Raw genomic sequence first — 17,025 nt, 5'->3', positions numbered from 1 at the left:
CCATATCTCGCCATGTGCTGGTGACACCCTGAAGACTGCTAATGACCTGGTAATGTCAACACTGAACTTCATCGCTTTATGATATAATTAGGATTCAGCCAGGTACAATTCTGCTTGGAGTATAACCACATTCTACCTTATTCTAAGTAATAAATGTAATCAGAGTATAAAACATTGCCAAAATCTGACTGGAATTTGTGACTCAAGTGGTATAACATTTATCTGGCAAGCATGATAAACTCTTGAGTTCAATCCCCACTATCATTAAATAAATAAATAAATAACATCAAACCTTTGATCCATGTAGATAATAGTAATTAGAGTAAAGCTTCATTAAAATAACAATGCAATAACTAAAAGTTATTGAAAAAAAAAACACAGGCTGTAATTTAAGCCCTAAGTAATAAATTCATTGGAATGGTGTAACAAAAACAACATTCTCTATGAAGAGTCAATCTAAGTGGATTTCATTAAAACCCATTTAAACATTTGGCCTGACATGTCTACTTTTAACTAAGAACTCAAACAGGGGCATCATCCATTATGAAGATAAGGTCACTCACCTTCGAGCAAACTGCAGCTGTAAAACTTGTTAAAGAAAACTTGAAGAAATTTATCTCCTGATACTTGTTTGGAATAAAACTTGTTTTACTACTTTAATAATCTATGTTTATATTCATAGAGGAAAGATCACAAAGGTTGACTATATTTGAGATTCTATCTTGCCACCCGAAGTAAAGACATCTATTTGAACAAATAGAAGACTGGGTTAAAATTACACTATAAGACAAATCAATCTGCAGCTAGAAGACAGATGACTGATAGATCTCCCCAAAAACCTGAACTTCATTTCTCAAGCAGTACACATATAACACCTGTGCAAAGGGGTCATGCTCTTACAAAAAAGCATGTACACCTACACTTAATGAACATTAGAAAAGAAATACAAACAGAACATAGAATCTATATCAGCTATCATTTTATAATTTCTGCAATCTGGTAACCTTATGTTCCCATATCATGAGTCTCAAATATTCTAAAATACCTAAACATAATTCTTGTCTTTCATTTTTAGGCATTCAAATTTATATAACAGTAAAGAAAATCATGTTTATGAAAACACACCCACAGCTTTCTGTTTTACAATGTAAGCTCAAAGCTAAGAAGCACGTTTTTATTTTTCAGTAATTACTGTAGTTTTGCAGAATAAAAGTTCAATACTTCCTGCCCTTTAGAAAGAGGAGTAATAAATAAAATGGTTAGAATTATACAGAGTTGAAATATGTTAATTGCCATAGTAAACTCACTGAAAAACCTATCCGTACTTCAGTAGCAAAGGCATCAAATCATTTGAGAAAGCCATACTGAACTGCAGCACGAGCACTGTAGGCCACAGCACTGCATTTTGAGGTCTAACTAATACCTATGTGGGCCAATGGCACAGCTATCTAAACAAATAAATATTTATATGCTGACACTAGTCCCCCACATCAAATCACAGAACAAATTTCTATAATTCAAAACTAATATGAAGACTGTATCTGCTTAGAATTATTCTAATTTTCATTTTAGCATTTGGTAGAAAAAGACTACAAGAGTAAACCAACATTTTCCTTACTAGATTTGTGAATAATTAACTCAAAATGTTTACACCATTTTTCCCAAGTGACATAATGAACACATGCTCTCCTAAAATTTGACCAGTCAATCAATTTTCCTGTTTAGTTATCTAAACGTAGTTGTAACATGCTGCATACTTTTACAACCGAAGCTATGACTCCTGTAATAGCATGCATTTGTACTTAAATGACTGCTATTTTAACAAATAAAACATAAAATTAATAATGATTTCTATTTTTCAAATAACTCCAGATACTAAAAGTAAATCTGGGCAATGATATGATTTTATTATTCTGCCCATACAAATTAGATATGGCATGATCACACTTAAGTAACTGGTGGTCACGTGTAAGTTCAGACATGCTAGAGGGACTGTTGGAGCAAGCTTCCAGTCACTGACAAGACCAGGATTCCACTGTCAGGACAGTACGGAGACCACGCTGGATCTGCAGGAATCTCTACAGTCAAACAGAGATGTCTATTTTGATGGAGAGATTACAAATCAAGGGTTACCCCCAAAATACATGGGAGGATCATCTGTATGCACTTGAGTAACTATTTGCCTAGAGCTGACTTTCCTGCAGGCATTCTCCCAATGCTATGTCTCAAAGCCCAAACAGTATCTGGTAAGTATACAGGAACTGTCTTATCAACATAAGATCACATCATTTCTATAATTTTGGGCATATGCATTTGTTCTCTGCAAGTCACAGAAATAATTAAGTCAATTTCCCACACAGTGTCCTCACAGTATACACTGTGCATATTCAACATGAACACACAGCAAGACCCAATGTAGCAACAATGATTCCTAGAGCTAAACACACATTGTGAGATGGCACATTCTCAGCACCAGTGAGACATCTTCTTAAAAAGCTCCTAAGATACAGTAAAGAAACAAATGAGACTGTATGCTTTCCTCCTGTGAGAATTTATTAATCACAATGACTGGTTGTTTAATGTGCCTGTGAGAAGGTTCTTTACTTGGGCAGATAAACAGTAATAAAAATGGCCTCTAAAAATGACTGACAGACAAACTTCATAGCTCTTTTAATTATTATACATTTGTACACTCCCAAAATACAAAAGAAAAAGCCAGTGAAAGGATATCATCACACTTCTTCTGATATTCTGTTAACAAATTACTGTAACCAAGAAAAGAAGAATTAGGATACTTTGTTATACAGAGCATATACTATGTTAAAATCACGCTTCAAATATGTATCACAATCCTCAAAAGCAGTGAAATGACATTATGAGCTTCCAATGTAAAATCTCTTTCATCTATGTTGGTCAATCATGAGACTATTACCTAATTCCAATGATAAACAAATCTAACATTATAGCTGTAACATACTGTGAGCAAGTTTGGGGAGATAGCTTAAAGTTTTAGGCTGTATTCCTAGCTACTACTTGGAAGGGACTGCAGTTCCAGGTCAGCCCAGGCATACATGTGGGAGGCTGAAATCAAGGGGGTTACCATTCCAGGCCAGCTTGGGCAGAAAAGTTCATGAGACTCCCATCTCAGTGGAAGAAGCTGGGCATGGTGGTGTGCACCTGTGATCTCAGCTACAATAGGAGTGAAAAATAAGCGGAACAAGGTCCTGCACAACCTTAGACAAGGAAGCAAGTGTGCACGGGGCACACGTCTGTCATCCTAGCTACTCAGGAGGCTGAGATCTGAGGATCTCAGCTCAAAGCCAGCCCAGGCAGTCCGAGAGACTCTTATCACCAATTAACCACCAGAAAACCGGAAGTGGTGCTGTGGCTCAAGTGGTAGAGCTCTCGTCTTGAGCTGAAGAGCTGAGGGACAGCGCCCAGGCCCAGAGTTCAAGCCCCACAACTGATCCAAAAGGAAAAGGTGTAAAAAGGAGGAAGACCTGTGGCTCACAGAAGAGCACTTGCCAGTCAGCATGAGACCTGGAGTACAAACCCCATACTGCCAACAAAGAAACTACTAACTCGAAACTTTAACAAAAGCAACAAAAAGTTCAGATGCTAATGGGACTCCACAGACACCACAGGAATTAAGTCCTCACAGCACCACCAGGCCCATCCCAAATGCCCAACAACCACCCAGTCAGTTGGTCAGGTTCACAATATTCTGCCAAACACACGCACATATACTTACTCCGTATTGATTATTTTTTGTTTCAAGGTAATTAATGCTTCAACATATTCATTTAAATTCTGAAAGAAAAAAGCTTCAGTTAGTTGTGTTACTATCACAGGTAATTGTTTTGCTTAAGTTAACATTATGTGTTATAAACACCAAAATAAACAAACTTCTTTTTTTTATTGGGGGGGTGGGGGGGAGGGTCTGGTCATGGGGCCTGAACTCTGGGCCTGGGCGCTGTCCCTCAGCTCTTCAGCTCAAGGCTAGCGCTATACCACTTGAGCCACAACGCCACTTCCGGCTTTTTTCTTTTTGTTCATGTGGTGCTGAGGAATCGAACCCAGGGCCTCATGCATGCAAGGCAAGCGCTCTACCACTGAGCCACCTTCCCAGCCCCACAAACTTCTTATTCATACTTTACATACAACACATCTGTAGCCTATGGTCTCCTCCTCAGCCTCCACATGAAAATGCTCACAGTCCTTTTACAGTAACAATAAAGATACTTCCATAGTGAATGCTGTATCAGTAGTCAATATATAGTGACTAGAACATCACCATTAACCACCAGTCTTTACCCTGCACTGTTTCTGAAAGGATTGTGACTACCCCAAATGACAGAGACTATTAAAAAGCAACAAAATAGTCAAAATTAAATAGCATAGGACCAGCTGGGTGCCAGTGGCTCCCGCCTGTAATGCTATCCACTCAGGAGGCTGAGATCTGAGGATTGTGGTTTGAAGCCAGCTACAGCAGGAAAGTCTGTGAGGTTCTATTTTTTTTTTTTTTGGTCTGGTCATGGGGCCTGAATTCTGGGCCTGGGCGCCGTCCCTCAGCATTTCAGCTCAAGGCTAGTGCTCTACCACTTGAGCCACAGTGAGATTCTTATCTTCAATTAACCACCAAAAAGCTGGAAGTGGAGCTGTGGTTCAAAGTGGTAAAGTGCCAACCTTGAGCAAAAAAAAAAAAGCTCAGGGACAGCACCCAGGCCCCAAGACAGGAAAAAAGAAAAAAGAAAAGCCGGGCGCTGGTGGCTCACGCCTGTAATCCTAGCTACTCAGGAGGCTGAGATCTGAGGATCGTGGTTCAAAGCCAGCCCGGGCAGGAGAGACCGTGAGACTCCTATCTCAAATAAACCACCAGAAAACCGGAAGTGGTGCTGTAGCTCAAGTGGTAGAGCGCTCGCCTTGAGCTGAAGAGCTGAGGGACAGCGCCCAGGCCCAGAGTTCAAGCCCCACGACCGACAAAAAAAAAAAGAAAAAAGAAAGAAAAAGCATGCGGCCAAGATTCACTTTATAAAAGGATATATAAAATACTTTAGGTGCCAACCACAAATTCAATGCTCAATTATTACTTTCAAATTTAAAAATGAAAACATTGTTATACTGTTCAAATGGTCCTAAGATTTAAAACCAATTTTTTTCTTTTAACATAAGCTTTTAATGTATCCTTTTCTATCCGTATATATTTCAGTAATAATATTTTTAAACGTAGCTAACTAGCTTCTTCATATGTAATACAAATAATCATCCCTTTATACCATCCAGACTGCCCCGTATTCACTGAGAATCTCAAAAAGGTCTTTTTCTAGAAAAGCCAGCTGTTTTGATGGTTTCACTTATGGTAGTCCACATTCAGGCAGTGGGACAGGAGCAGCAATACTGTGCACTTAAATGGTCCAGTAGTTACAACGGCATGTTCACGTACGACGACCGCCATGCTCTGTAGTTTCACTGGCTTGTCAGTAAGAGAGATCAGGCATGGGCTACAGGCCAGAAAGCTGAGCGAGGCCCTCCTGGACCCTCCCCGCCTACAGACAACCACTCTGTTCCCACCATCTTTCCAAGGGGTCACACTCCATTTGGCCGCTCTTACCGAGGTACACTGAGTGCTGTCAGGCTCTCCTGCATAGGGATGACAGTCCCTCCACCCCCACAGGGCAGGCCAGCCTCACCCAAAGCACCTGCATTCCCACGTTCCGGTCAGGGGCATTTAAGAGGGTTTAACTAATGCTAACAATGATCTTGAGAAACCTCAGTATTCACTGCTGCACATTCATACTTTTCTCATAGTAAGAGCCTGTTAATGTATGCATCATGTGCGCAACTGATGTTTCCTCTTACAAGCTACAACACAGGGCGGGCAGTAGATTCTCAAAGGTTACCAATCTGTATGTGCTGCCAACTGATCCTTAACATAGACTCACATGCACACAGAAGTTCTAAAACACAGAGATGAATGACTTTTGTGTTAAGCCTTAGTTCCCTGAATCATATTTACAAGGTTCTCTCCCACCCCCAAAGGATAAAAGAATTCTTCTGTGTCATTTGAGCATTTTTAGGTCTTTATTAAATATTTGTATCTCTAAGTCCACTAGAATTTATTCTTGGGTATACCATAATGAATACTCTAAAAATATAAATCAGAAAGGCAACAAATGAACTATTCAGTTGTATTACTGTATTTAGCATTCCACATTTAACCTAATGTATGCAAGATAAATCCTATGTAGATTACAGTAATAAAATTTAAATATTGTCAGGCTGATATAACAGGATGATGCCTTTATAATTTCAAGGTAAATACAGATTTCTTAAATTACACACCAAACCACAAACATATTTTATAAGCAACATCAAATTTTTATATCTACCTGGGTACCAGTTATTCATGCCTGTAATCCTAGCTACTCAGGAGGCTGAGATTTGAGGATCTTTGAAAGCAGCCCAGGCAGGAAAGTCCGTGAGACTCTCATCTCTAATTAACTACCAGAAAACCAGAAGTGGTTCTGTGGCTCAAACTGGTAGAGCACTAACCTTGAGCAAAAGAGCTCATACTCAGTGTACAGACCCTGAGCTCAAGCCCCACGAACAACAAAAACAGCAACAACAATAACAAAATCTTGTATCTATGTGGCACTGAACACTATACAATTGCTAACAAAAGCATGGCAATCTTGAAACAGTCATTCATAAGAAGAACACACAAAGAATTCCTAACATATAGACAGATCATACTAATCAGTTATAAGAAATGAAGAATACAGACTGTGAATTCGGAAATGAAGAATCCAGAATGGACAACAGGCACATCAAAAGGTCTTCTACCCTACTGGCATCAGGAAGTGTAAATTCCACTAACAAAGGTCCATGCCCCACCCACCGTACTACACTGCAATAAAAGATTCACACCCCATCCACTGCATTATCCATCTTTCATCTACTATCTTGTACCAGAATAAAAACTCTGGTACTGATGTGAGGGAGAAAACCCCTGTACAAGAGCTGTAGTATCTGAAATCAAAATATATAAAATGCTGTTTACCTATTTTCAATCCTGAATTCTTTGTGTAAGTTTTCTACGACTCTGCTTCAGATAACTTGTTTCTGCCCCTTCCACAAAACTACCTTTGTGCTGTTTCTATTACATTTCATTTCCCAATTTGTTTTTACTGCTATGCGAAGGTATTATATATATCTCTATATATGCTGCTTGTTAATTAAACTAGGCTTGCTCATTGTATAAAAATGCTACTTATTAATAGATACAAGGAGCTAAACAGAGTATTGCAACACAATTCTTACAACATTAAATAATTTATCTGCAGATTCCCTTAGAAGTTCCATGTGAATAGTTGTAACAGCCGCCCACAATGATGGCTTTATGGTTCATCTGTTAGACCTGGTCTTCCTGAATTGAAAGAGTGCTCAATGAATAGCAAGTGAGACTTCCTTGTCTTAAATTACAATTTTCTCTGTCCCATGTTTTTGGTTAATATTCCTTCAACATGTCATGAAACTTCTATACATAGTCTCCTAAAAAGATTTGGATATGCATAAATTTTCCTAAATTAATTTGTTTCTATTTAGTTTAAATGCGTTTTTCTTCCACCTTTTATTTTCATGAGTTGCAGTGTATTATAACAGATTTTCTAATGGTAAAGCAGCTTTACATTCCTGGAATAAAAACAACTAAATGCTACATTAATTCTGTTTACATACCCTGCTAGATTTAGTCTCCCAATATCCTACTGAAGCAGTTTCTCCAATCTAGTTCAGAGGGAGCCTTTCTGTCTTTTTTTTTGTACTATGTCCAGTATTTCTAATAATATACAAGGCTCATAAAATCAGATGCCTCTTCCTTATTCAAAACGTCTAATGAGAAAGTAAACCACAAATATGTCTGTGATGAATAATAGTTTATTAGGTTGGGTTACTATGTGCTCCTGGCTGAAGAACGTGCCCCCCACCCAAGACATACTGAAGTCCTGACCACTAGCGGCTCTCTGTTCTGACAGTGCACAGACTTTGCTTTATTCCCTAAACAATACAGTACTATACAACAGCAACTACTTACACGTTATTTGTGTTGTGTCAGGAGCTAACTTATCTAGAGATGATTTAAAGAATAGAATAGTCTGTGTGCACATGATAAGCAAATATGCCTTACATTACTTTACATGAGAGACTTGAACATCAAGATGTTGGTATCCAGGAGCAATTTGGGAACCAGTTCGCTATACAAATAGGAATATCTAGAGAGGCAGGAGGAGATTCGCAACCTGAGCACTGGTGATGCTCTGGGCTGGAAGGACAGACGCTGAGGGCATCCCTGACCTCTGAGCACACTCCTGCTTGAGCATCCAAGTGTGTGAGCCCAGCAACGAGCATTGTGAGAATACTCAACTGAGAAAGGCCAGCGTGCAAGGTAAACCACAGGCTGCTACTTGCAAACTCGAAAATCTGGACAGCTCCCTCCCCCTATTCGTTCCCTAGCTCCCAGTGCAATGTGGTTTATGGTGGACACCTGCTTCCTCTCTGCGATGCTACAGGACCAGTACAAGACCAGCCATGCTGAGTCTCTGTGGAGTTTCCCTGCTGGACTTCGCTGGGAGACGCTGTAGCACATGCAGTGTGTGGGGTGTGTCTTCCCTCCGCTAGCTTGGTTGGTAGTCTTCCCCGGCAGTAAGCCACGCCCAGGACTTTTACCAGGCACTAACAACTGAGCCCCAGGGAATCACTGGGACTGGGTGTCACCCCTGGCCGCCAGCACAATGTGACGCCACAGCATCTCCAGGTCTCAGCAAAGGTCTCCTGAGGAATGCTAAGGCTGTACAGCATGAACTTTCACAAACATAAAAGGCAAAGATGAAGGGAGACTGAAGAGCCAAGACAAGGAAATGTGGTGTGTTCCTGACAGGAGTTGCAACCAGGAAGGAAAAGAGCCGTTCTTGGTCCAGGCAGCAAATACGAACGATGCCGGCAAGGGTAGAGCTGCTCTACTGGTGCCAGCAGCAGCAGCAGCACGTAGGCAATCGCAGGCACTCAGTTCCAGAGTGAGGAAGCCCGTCCTGGACCTCTTCCTTTGTCCCTCGTCTGTAGTGAACCCTTCCCTCCCCTAGTCCTCTGTACAGCCTGTGGCCTCAGCCAACAGTACTCTCCCTCCTCCAGTGACCTGCAAAGTGCGCCCTTGCCCTCAGAGCTTGCTTCATGAAGCCCTGGGCAGGCCGCACTCATCCCACGCAGGGGCCCAAGGATGGGCTCCCTGGGGATCTCCTACCAAACTGACTCCATTACACTTAACCTGAGGGTGCTTTTCCTCTCTGACTCCAACTAGAATGAGCTCCGTGCTGCTTCTGCTCAAGACTGTGCATCAGAATCCATGCCAGGAGCAAGTACATCATTGATTGGTAAATGAATTACAATTCTGTAAGCATTCCTTGCCACAGAACAATGTGTACATCAATATGAAGTGGATCCTGAGATGGGGCTCAAGCTGGTATGATTCCATTTTGAGCTTTGCCTTTGTTTTACGGATTTTAGACTCCATTTTTTAGGGTGGTGACTAAAAACCTTTAAACAACGTTCAAACTAGAAAAACCACCTTAATCACAGGGCCACATCTTGGCTCCAACAGGCCTAGTTCCCAGAATGAAAAAAATGCACCTGGTCCCCCTCCTCTTCACAACCTAACTCACCCTTGATTGTTCAGTTAAAGACTGACCAAGAAAGTAGATAGGTTGTAATCTTGCTCAACTGGCAATACCACCCGCTTACTGTAAACCTGCTTTTTGCCCACCAAATTCGCATGCCAATTCAAACCAAAATGATAGGATAGTTTAAACAACTAGTATAAGACAGACTGTAACTCCATTGGCCACCTGCGTATGGCCTAAGATGATTATGCAATCCTTTGTGTGTAGTCGGTCACCTGTGTGCGGCCAGGTTTGACCACATGGATTTTGCCTTTAAAAACCCTAGCTTGTAGGCCATCCGGGTCAAAGTATCAGCTCCCCAGCCGGTGCTGCGGCCCTGGCCGGTCAGGGTAGGAACCTTCTCAATAAAGTTGCTTCTTTGTTAACAACTTTATTGCGGTGGGCTCTGTCACTCTGGAGGACTTGGTGGGCTTGCCTGCCTGAGTAGGGGTCTTCCTACTACAAATAGGTCTGGGGGAAAATATATTTCAGGTTCCAAGCAGTGAAGCTTTAACTTCTATCTGTGGCCAATGTGAGCCAAGCACAAGGCTATCCAAATCATAAGCTCAATTTTGTCCCAGGTCGGTTAAGCACGCAACTGACTAAATCTAATCTAGTTCATGAGGGCAAGAGCTTCAAACTCTCATCTGGCTTCCTAAGAGTATGGCTGATTTGCACTAAAGAGAAGTTGGCAAACCAGGGCTCTCAAAAGCAGAATAAAGTGACCTGATAGGTGATTAACTTAAGACTTCATATGTATACAATCATCAGACCACACTGGCTTACAGGACTGAGGAAGTGTTGCAACCCACATGGACTTCAATGACAAAACACTGCCGCCAAGGAAAGTGTGGACAGGAGATGAGGAGATAGAGAAAACTACATTAGAAAGATATGCACAATAAACTCAAGCACTACATTCAGATATAGTTCTGCAGGAAGCAAAATTCTTAGCAAAGCCAACTACTGAAAAAATAGAAGAATAGACAAGAAAGGAAGCTTTTCAGTGGAAGCAAGTGAGGTCAATTCAGAAACTTAAGTCCTTAGAATGAAGTACCCCTGACACGGATGGCCCATCAATTTTTTGCCAGATCATTTCAGTTTAGTAGAACCAATGCTACGGTTTCTCTCTCATGCAAAAGTTTAATACAGGTATAAAATACAGTCCCTGCTGTGGCAATAGACAGCAGATGCAGAAATAGCTTTCCTAAAAGTGATTATCTAACTAACGAATTGTTTCTTCTTTCATTTTTATTCTTTTCAATACTGGGTGGCTCTATAATGTATTCCCTGCTTGTCTACCTTTGCTTTTCTCTTTCTCCACACTCACCTTCAAGGGCTACTCATTAGGTAGGTGGTTCTCAGTTTAACTAACACAATATATTCCTTCATTCTTCTTCCTCCTACTTCCAACTCCCAGTAAAACTCTCCCAATGAATGTCTCCATCGAAACTGGCTTCCTCTATACTCCCTTACAAGTATAATAGACCATCTAAAAGAATAAATGAAAAAAATGGCTGAAAATCCAGGTCCTAATGTCATTCCTAAACATCAGTCCTATATCTCTAACACACCTTCTGACTTGTCTTGCTCTTCCTTTCGCCTTCTACTACAGTTCTCAAGGTCATTCATATTTTAAGTCTCTACCCCTTCCATTTTCCAAAAACCAGAGTTATCTTCACTTTCTCCTATTCAGAACCACTGTTTACTCCATTCTCATTTCCATCAGCCTTCAACTAATTTGGGCTTTTATTACACTAGAATGTATTGGCAAAACAATTTATCTCAGTTGTATACTCCTCCAGCTCAGCCTCAACACCAAGCACTGTAAAGCTCCATCACTCAAGAAAACTGACAGAAGTACAAAACTTCATAGTGGCCACCACTCAACGTTCTCTGTCATCGGAAGGAACCTATTCTTCCAGTCTCATGTGTCATACAGTTAAGGAGTATGCTGGAGACATCACTCATAATAGCTACCCCTTTCCACTAAAAAGACATTCCAGTTCCAGGCAAACAGAAACCAACATACAACCCAAAGTCTAATCTAGAGGGGCGATCTGCACACTAAGGCCCTCTTAATTGTTACAAAGTTTTAATGGAACACAGACACACAGACGATTTTATATATTGCCCATGACTGTTTTCACACTTCTGTAGCAGAACTGAGTAAACCGAGTACAAGTCCTCAAAGCCTAAAAACTTATTATGATCCTGTACCATACAGAATGTTTTACATACTCTGGATGTAACTAAAACATGACTTCATCAATTGCTGTTTTGAGAACCAACAGTGGCATGATGGTAAGAAAGAAGATCAATGCGAAGATCTCTAGGTAACAGGTGAGAGGGGTTCTGACCATGGTGTAAAAAGTGAAAATGGTGGTAAGTGGGGAGATGTGGGGGGAGAGGGGAGACAACGGAGGACTCCAGAGAAGCAATGGTAAAAGCAGGCTGCCAGGGAAAAGAGGCAGTAAGGGTGGCATCCAGTTTCAGGCTAAACATCCTGAGGGACATCACTTTTAACAAAATGCAAACTATGGCTGGTAGACATGTTCATGAAAGAAAATCAACCCAAGACTGAAAAACACACTTCACATCCACTGTCTTCCAGCAAAACACCTCCAATGGCTCACCATCTCATTCCAAAAGCCAGTCACACCCTCACATAACCAGCCCTGCTCTTACACTTATAGTCTCACAAAACCCAAACATCCATTCTCTCCAGACCTGCTGGCCTTCTTGGTCTGTCCAAGGAACTGGGCAAGCACCTACTCCATCAGCGCTGCATACTTGAGACTTCCAGTGACAGGTTTTTCTCCGAATACTCAACAGCATATTCTCTCACCCCACAGCTCAATGTTAGCTTTCCTAGGACTGCTGAAATTCCAACAGCCACTGCCCTTTTTCTTACCCGTGCATGCCCTCTTTTTCTTGCCTGTTTATCACTGATATATTTACTATCTTCTAACATTAACTTCTTTGTCACCCCACCTACGAGAAATGATGCTCCAAGAGATCAAGAATCTTCTAGGCCTAACAGCAGGGGATCAATGATTTGCTGAATGAATAAATTAATAAATATGACTCGAGATTCAGAAGATTTTCACCTATGTTTCTGAGAGGTATTGAGGATAAGATCGCTACACAAGGCAGTCTAACTAGGGCGATGAACCGACTCTTGGGTTTGTTCTACCAGAGTGCCAGCGTTGAGCCCTCAATCTCCTGCTCCTAACCATTTGTAAATATGTGGGGAGTCACTTGAGACACTGCACTTAAAATAAAAGCCACACTTCCCATGATGGCCATCTAGTCTGTGGCTCTTTCTACCCTCTCCTCTGCTCATGCCACACAGACCAAGTTCTTCTAGTCAAAGGGACCCCTGCCCTCCTCACCACCTGTCTTTCCACCTGTTAATCCCCCTTCCCAGAAGGTTCATTCCGCACCTGCTAGGGCATTCAGCAATGATCAGCAATTCACTCCAACGTCTGACTGTCACTGCCTCCGAGACTGGGCACCTGACCACCCCGGCCAAGAGGCAAGACCACCATCTCAACATCCTCCTATATTTCCTTCCCAAACACCATAAAGGTCTTCCTTATGAAAGGTGATGTCCACCAGCTTCACCACAATGTTCACCGTGAAGACAGTGTGAAGGAGGCTCCGCCTTCAGACAGCTAGCTGGGGGCGTCGCTGGAAATAAGTACTGGGGGCTGTTCCCACTGCTCCCTGAGGATCTGGAGCTAGACTGCCGATCCGGCGTAAAGAATAAACAATCCACGCCGCTGCTGTTACAAACTATACCTCCGGATGCTTCTGATTCTTTTAGTCCTGCAATTAACGCGTCAGTTAGCTTTATAAATTAAGTTTGGGATTATACGCCAGACTGCGGTTCCAAACGTGGAACCAGACAATCCACGCACGCCACCTAATACCCTGCCTGCGAACTGCACACATTCAGGAGGGGGCCGGCGGTGCACGGCCTTCTTCTCAGAAGGGCAAATCTCCTCGGGCCTCCACCTGTCACTCGCCGACCCCGAAAGCCCTGGGGCTGGGTCGGGACACAAGGGCCCCCCCCGGAACGTGCGCGTCCCGCCCCCTCCCCACCCCACCCCGCAAGGCCGCATCCCGGGGAACGAATTCCGGATGCAAAGCCCAGCAAGGCCTCGGGAACGGTCCCCACAACGACGCGGGGAAGCGCGGGCGGGCGCGGGCGCGGGGACGCGCGTACCTGCTGCAGAGAGGCGCAGCCCTGGCACTGCGCGAGGTCGGCCGCCGTCCCGGGCGCCGCCGAGTGGGTCTCGCCCGGCATCATGGTGCCGCCCTGGGCCCGGGGCACGCGCGCCTCAGACACCCACGGCGTCCGCCCTGTTCCGCCGCTGCTGGTGCCGCCGCCGGGGCCGCCGCCTGCCGGGCCGCTCCCCGCCGGCGCCGGGCGGGTCCATCCGTGCACGGACGTCCCCGTGGAGACGACGAGGCGCCCCGCGGGCCGCAAGCTCCGCCAGCACCCGGGAGAAACGCGCCCCGGCGGCCCCCGGCGCGACGCGCCCCGGCTAGGACCCCGCCCCGCCCCGGCCGGCCCCGCCCCTCGCCGCCGCGGGGCTGCCCGGCCCAGTGCCTGCACAGAAGACGCGGGGCGCCTCGAGGCGCGGCGGAAAGACGCCGGTAAACACAGACGGCCAGGGACAGTGGAGGCACCACACGTTCGGCCCCTCGCCGAAGGTGGCTCCTTCATGGACGGCTCACCGCGAGACAGGCTCTTAATAGACACCTAAGGGGCCCGGCCGTGAATGAGGTGACTCGCGATGACGTCACAGGCGCCGGCCGGAGCGGGAGCACCCCCCCCCCCCCCCGGTGCGGGACAAGAACGCGCACGGTTTACAACCGCGTAATGCGCCCCGAGTGCGGCGGGGCCGGGTGAGGGGCGGCAGGGGGGCCGGGACCGAGGGGAGGACGGGGACGGAGGGGGCGCCGGCCCGGGCGCGGAGCAGCTCCGCGGCCTGCGCTGCTGGTGGTTGTGCGCCTGCGCCCGGGCTGCCCGTTGCCGCGTGTCCAGCTGTCATCCGGTCCCCAGCCCGGCTCGCGGTCCGCACCGGACCAGCCTGCAGCCCGGGCCGGCGCCGCGTCCCCGCCACCCGCCCACCCGCCGTGGGTGAAAGGCTTCAGGCCCGGCCACGCCCCGAGATTGGGTCTTCCTCAGGCCTCTCCTCACAGCTGGACCAGTTCGGGATAACCACACCTTATCCCCACCCACATTTGCACGGGACACCTGTGGCTGCCCGGTCCTTTAAACCATTCGACGGGAGCCTTGAGAATGTTAGCTGCGCCTCCAGATCGCACCAGGCTTTTCCATCTGAAAACAGACCAGACAAAATCCAGGACTACAGTTACCAAGCAAAACCTTTCTGAACATGTGCACTAGGCATTAGAACTCAATGACAGGCAAAGGTCATAGAAATTTGGCGGAGGGAATCTTGCAAAAACCAGAATGTTGCAGCAAAGCTTTGGGGGGAGGTTTTTGTGAAGGCTTGGTACGTGAGACTGAGAATAGCTTCCGGTGTAAATAACTATAGGGCTGGAAATTGTGAGGACACGTGGATACATTGTGTCATGCCCTAAGACCTGTGAATGGCTGAACTAAAAAGTAATACATTAGTTTACTCCGTAGAGGAACTTACAAAGCTGAGCACTTAAGACTATTATGCGAATCTATTGGCTGCTGTTAGTCAGATTTACAGTGAGACTTGAATTGATAATTAATGATAATAACAATCAAAATAGAAAGATTTGGAAACTTGGCAGCTTTGCCAGGGAAATGAAAAGGCTTGTTCATGAGAGGAGGAAGGAGGCCTTGCCCCACACTACGAACAAAGTGGCCTTCAGGGACAGAGCGTTTTTAGAGACCAAGCTGACCACTTTTGAACTCAGCGCCTAGCGCCGCCTCAGCATTTCTCTGGCTGCTTTCATCTGACAAAGCGCAGCTACAACCATAGTTCAAGTGTAAAGCTCACAAGGAAGCGCCCCTGGGCTCCAGGGCAGATAGAACACAAAAGTGGCAGGGTCACTGCAGTTTCCACCGACCCTGACTGCAAAAGAAAGCCTAGGAGCCAGGCAGACATTTGCCACAGCATCAAAGTACCCTCAGCTGCAAATGCACAGTGGAGCCAGAAAGGTTGGCAACCAGCTTTCCAGCATCTGTCACAGAGAGCTGCGGTCTGTCAAAAGGATCTGAAGAGAGCAGCTTCTGGGCTTTAAACTTGCACCTCTCAGAGCAGTGCTCCATGCAGCATCTAGGAGCACTGACCCAACCAGGAGGAGGCCAGACATTAACCCTAAAAGTTAATGTCTGCCCTTGATTTGGGCTGATTGCTTTTTTCTGATTCTCAGTTTCTTTCTCCCCTCTGAAACAGCAGAGTCAGTGCTGTGTCTGTGCTGCTGTTGTATCTTGGACAGAGGTAACCTGGTTTTGACTTTTTGAGGACTCTGCACCAGAAAAAGTTACCCAGAGAATAAGGCTTTGACCTTGAATCAATTCTGAACCATGTTGCGATGCTGGGGCTTTTTGTTTGGAGTGACTGTATGCTGCTATGGGGACCCGATGTGGGGGGAAGTTGGGGAATCTGCTGTCATTTAAATATGGTTTGTCACTTCCAAAGCTCCTATTAGGGTTTCATCCCCATCCATCTCTAAGTATTTGGAGAGTGGGCATCTAACCTGACTCTGGCGCTTAGCGTGTTTGGGTGCTTTTGAGAAGTGGTTAGGGTTCAATGAGGTCAACAGGCTTGGACCCCATGGGATGAATACGGTAAGTATTAATGGCTTGACAGGAATCGGGGAGGAGAGAGAAAGATGAGGGGGGGTGGCGCACGCGCGTGTGCACACACACACACACACACACACACACACACACACCTTCCTCTTTTTGTCTTCCACTGCCCTGTGCTGCCCTGGGACCCTGCCTGCAAGAAGTCCCTGAAGACCCAGGTGTAACCTGTGGGCCTTGGACCTTCAGAACACAAGTCGAATTTTACCTCTTTATAGGACCTTGCCCAGTTGTGGCATTGTGTTCTTAGCAACCCAAAATAGCTTAAGACACATCCTCAGGGGGAAGGATGCAAAAACACTTTTTTCTGCCAAGAGAAGCGCTATAATCCCGAGGATGGACTTATGGGTTCCCATTCCCCGTCAAGGCTCAACACCTGAAAGTGTTTCCCTCTGGACTCCACTCCTGAACTGTCCCCGGGCACTTGTAACCTGGGGAAATGAAGTCTTTGCAATTGAATGTAGTGAGGAGACATTTGATTAAGTTTAGAAA

At 44.9% G+C, this 17,025-nt stretch overlaps 1 protein-coding gene across 1 annotated transcript in view; it reads right to left on the bottom strand.

The window, feature by feature from the left end:
* Nucleotides 1–14,183, bottom strand: part of LOC138826713 (little elongation complex subunit 1-like) — a 49,724-nt gene extending 35,541 nt beyond the window's left edge. Inside the window, exons 1-4 of the mRNA XM_070021962.1 lie at nt 13,942–14,183; nt 3,752–3,810; nt 2,731–2,765; nt 564–582 (exon numbers count right to left, since the gene is read on the bottom strand). Of these exons, the coding sequence (XP_069878063.1) occupies nt 564–582; nt 2,731–2,765; nt 3,752–3,810; nt 13,942–14,025 (197 nt within the window). The 5' untranslated portion in view covers nt 14,026–14,183. The remainder of the gene's footprint in view (nt 1–563; nt 583–2,730; nt 2,766–3,751; nt 3,811–13,941) is intronic.
* Between the last annotated feature and the right edge of the window lie 2,842 nt (nt 14,184–17,025).

This window comes from Dipodomys merriami, unplaced genomic scaffold, assembly GCF_024711535.1.
Source record: "Dipodomys merriami isolate MVZ:Mamm:240054 unplaced genomic scaffold, mDipMer1.0.p SCAF_1487, whole genome shotgun sequence".
In the NCBI taxonomy this organism is placed as follows: domain Eukaryota; kingdom Metazoa; phylum Chordata; class Mammalia; order Rodentia; family Heteromyidae; genus Dipodomys; species Dipodomys merriami.
This window is presented reverse-complemented; position numbering and strand designations above follow the sequence as displayed.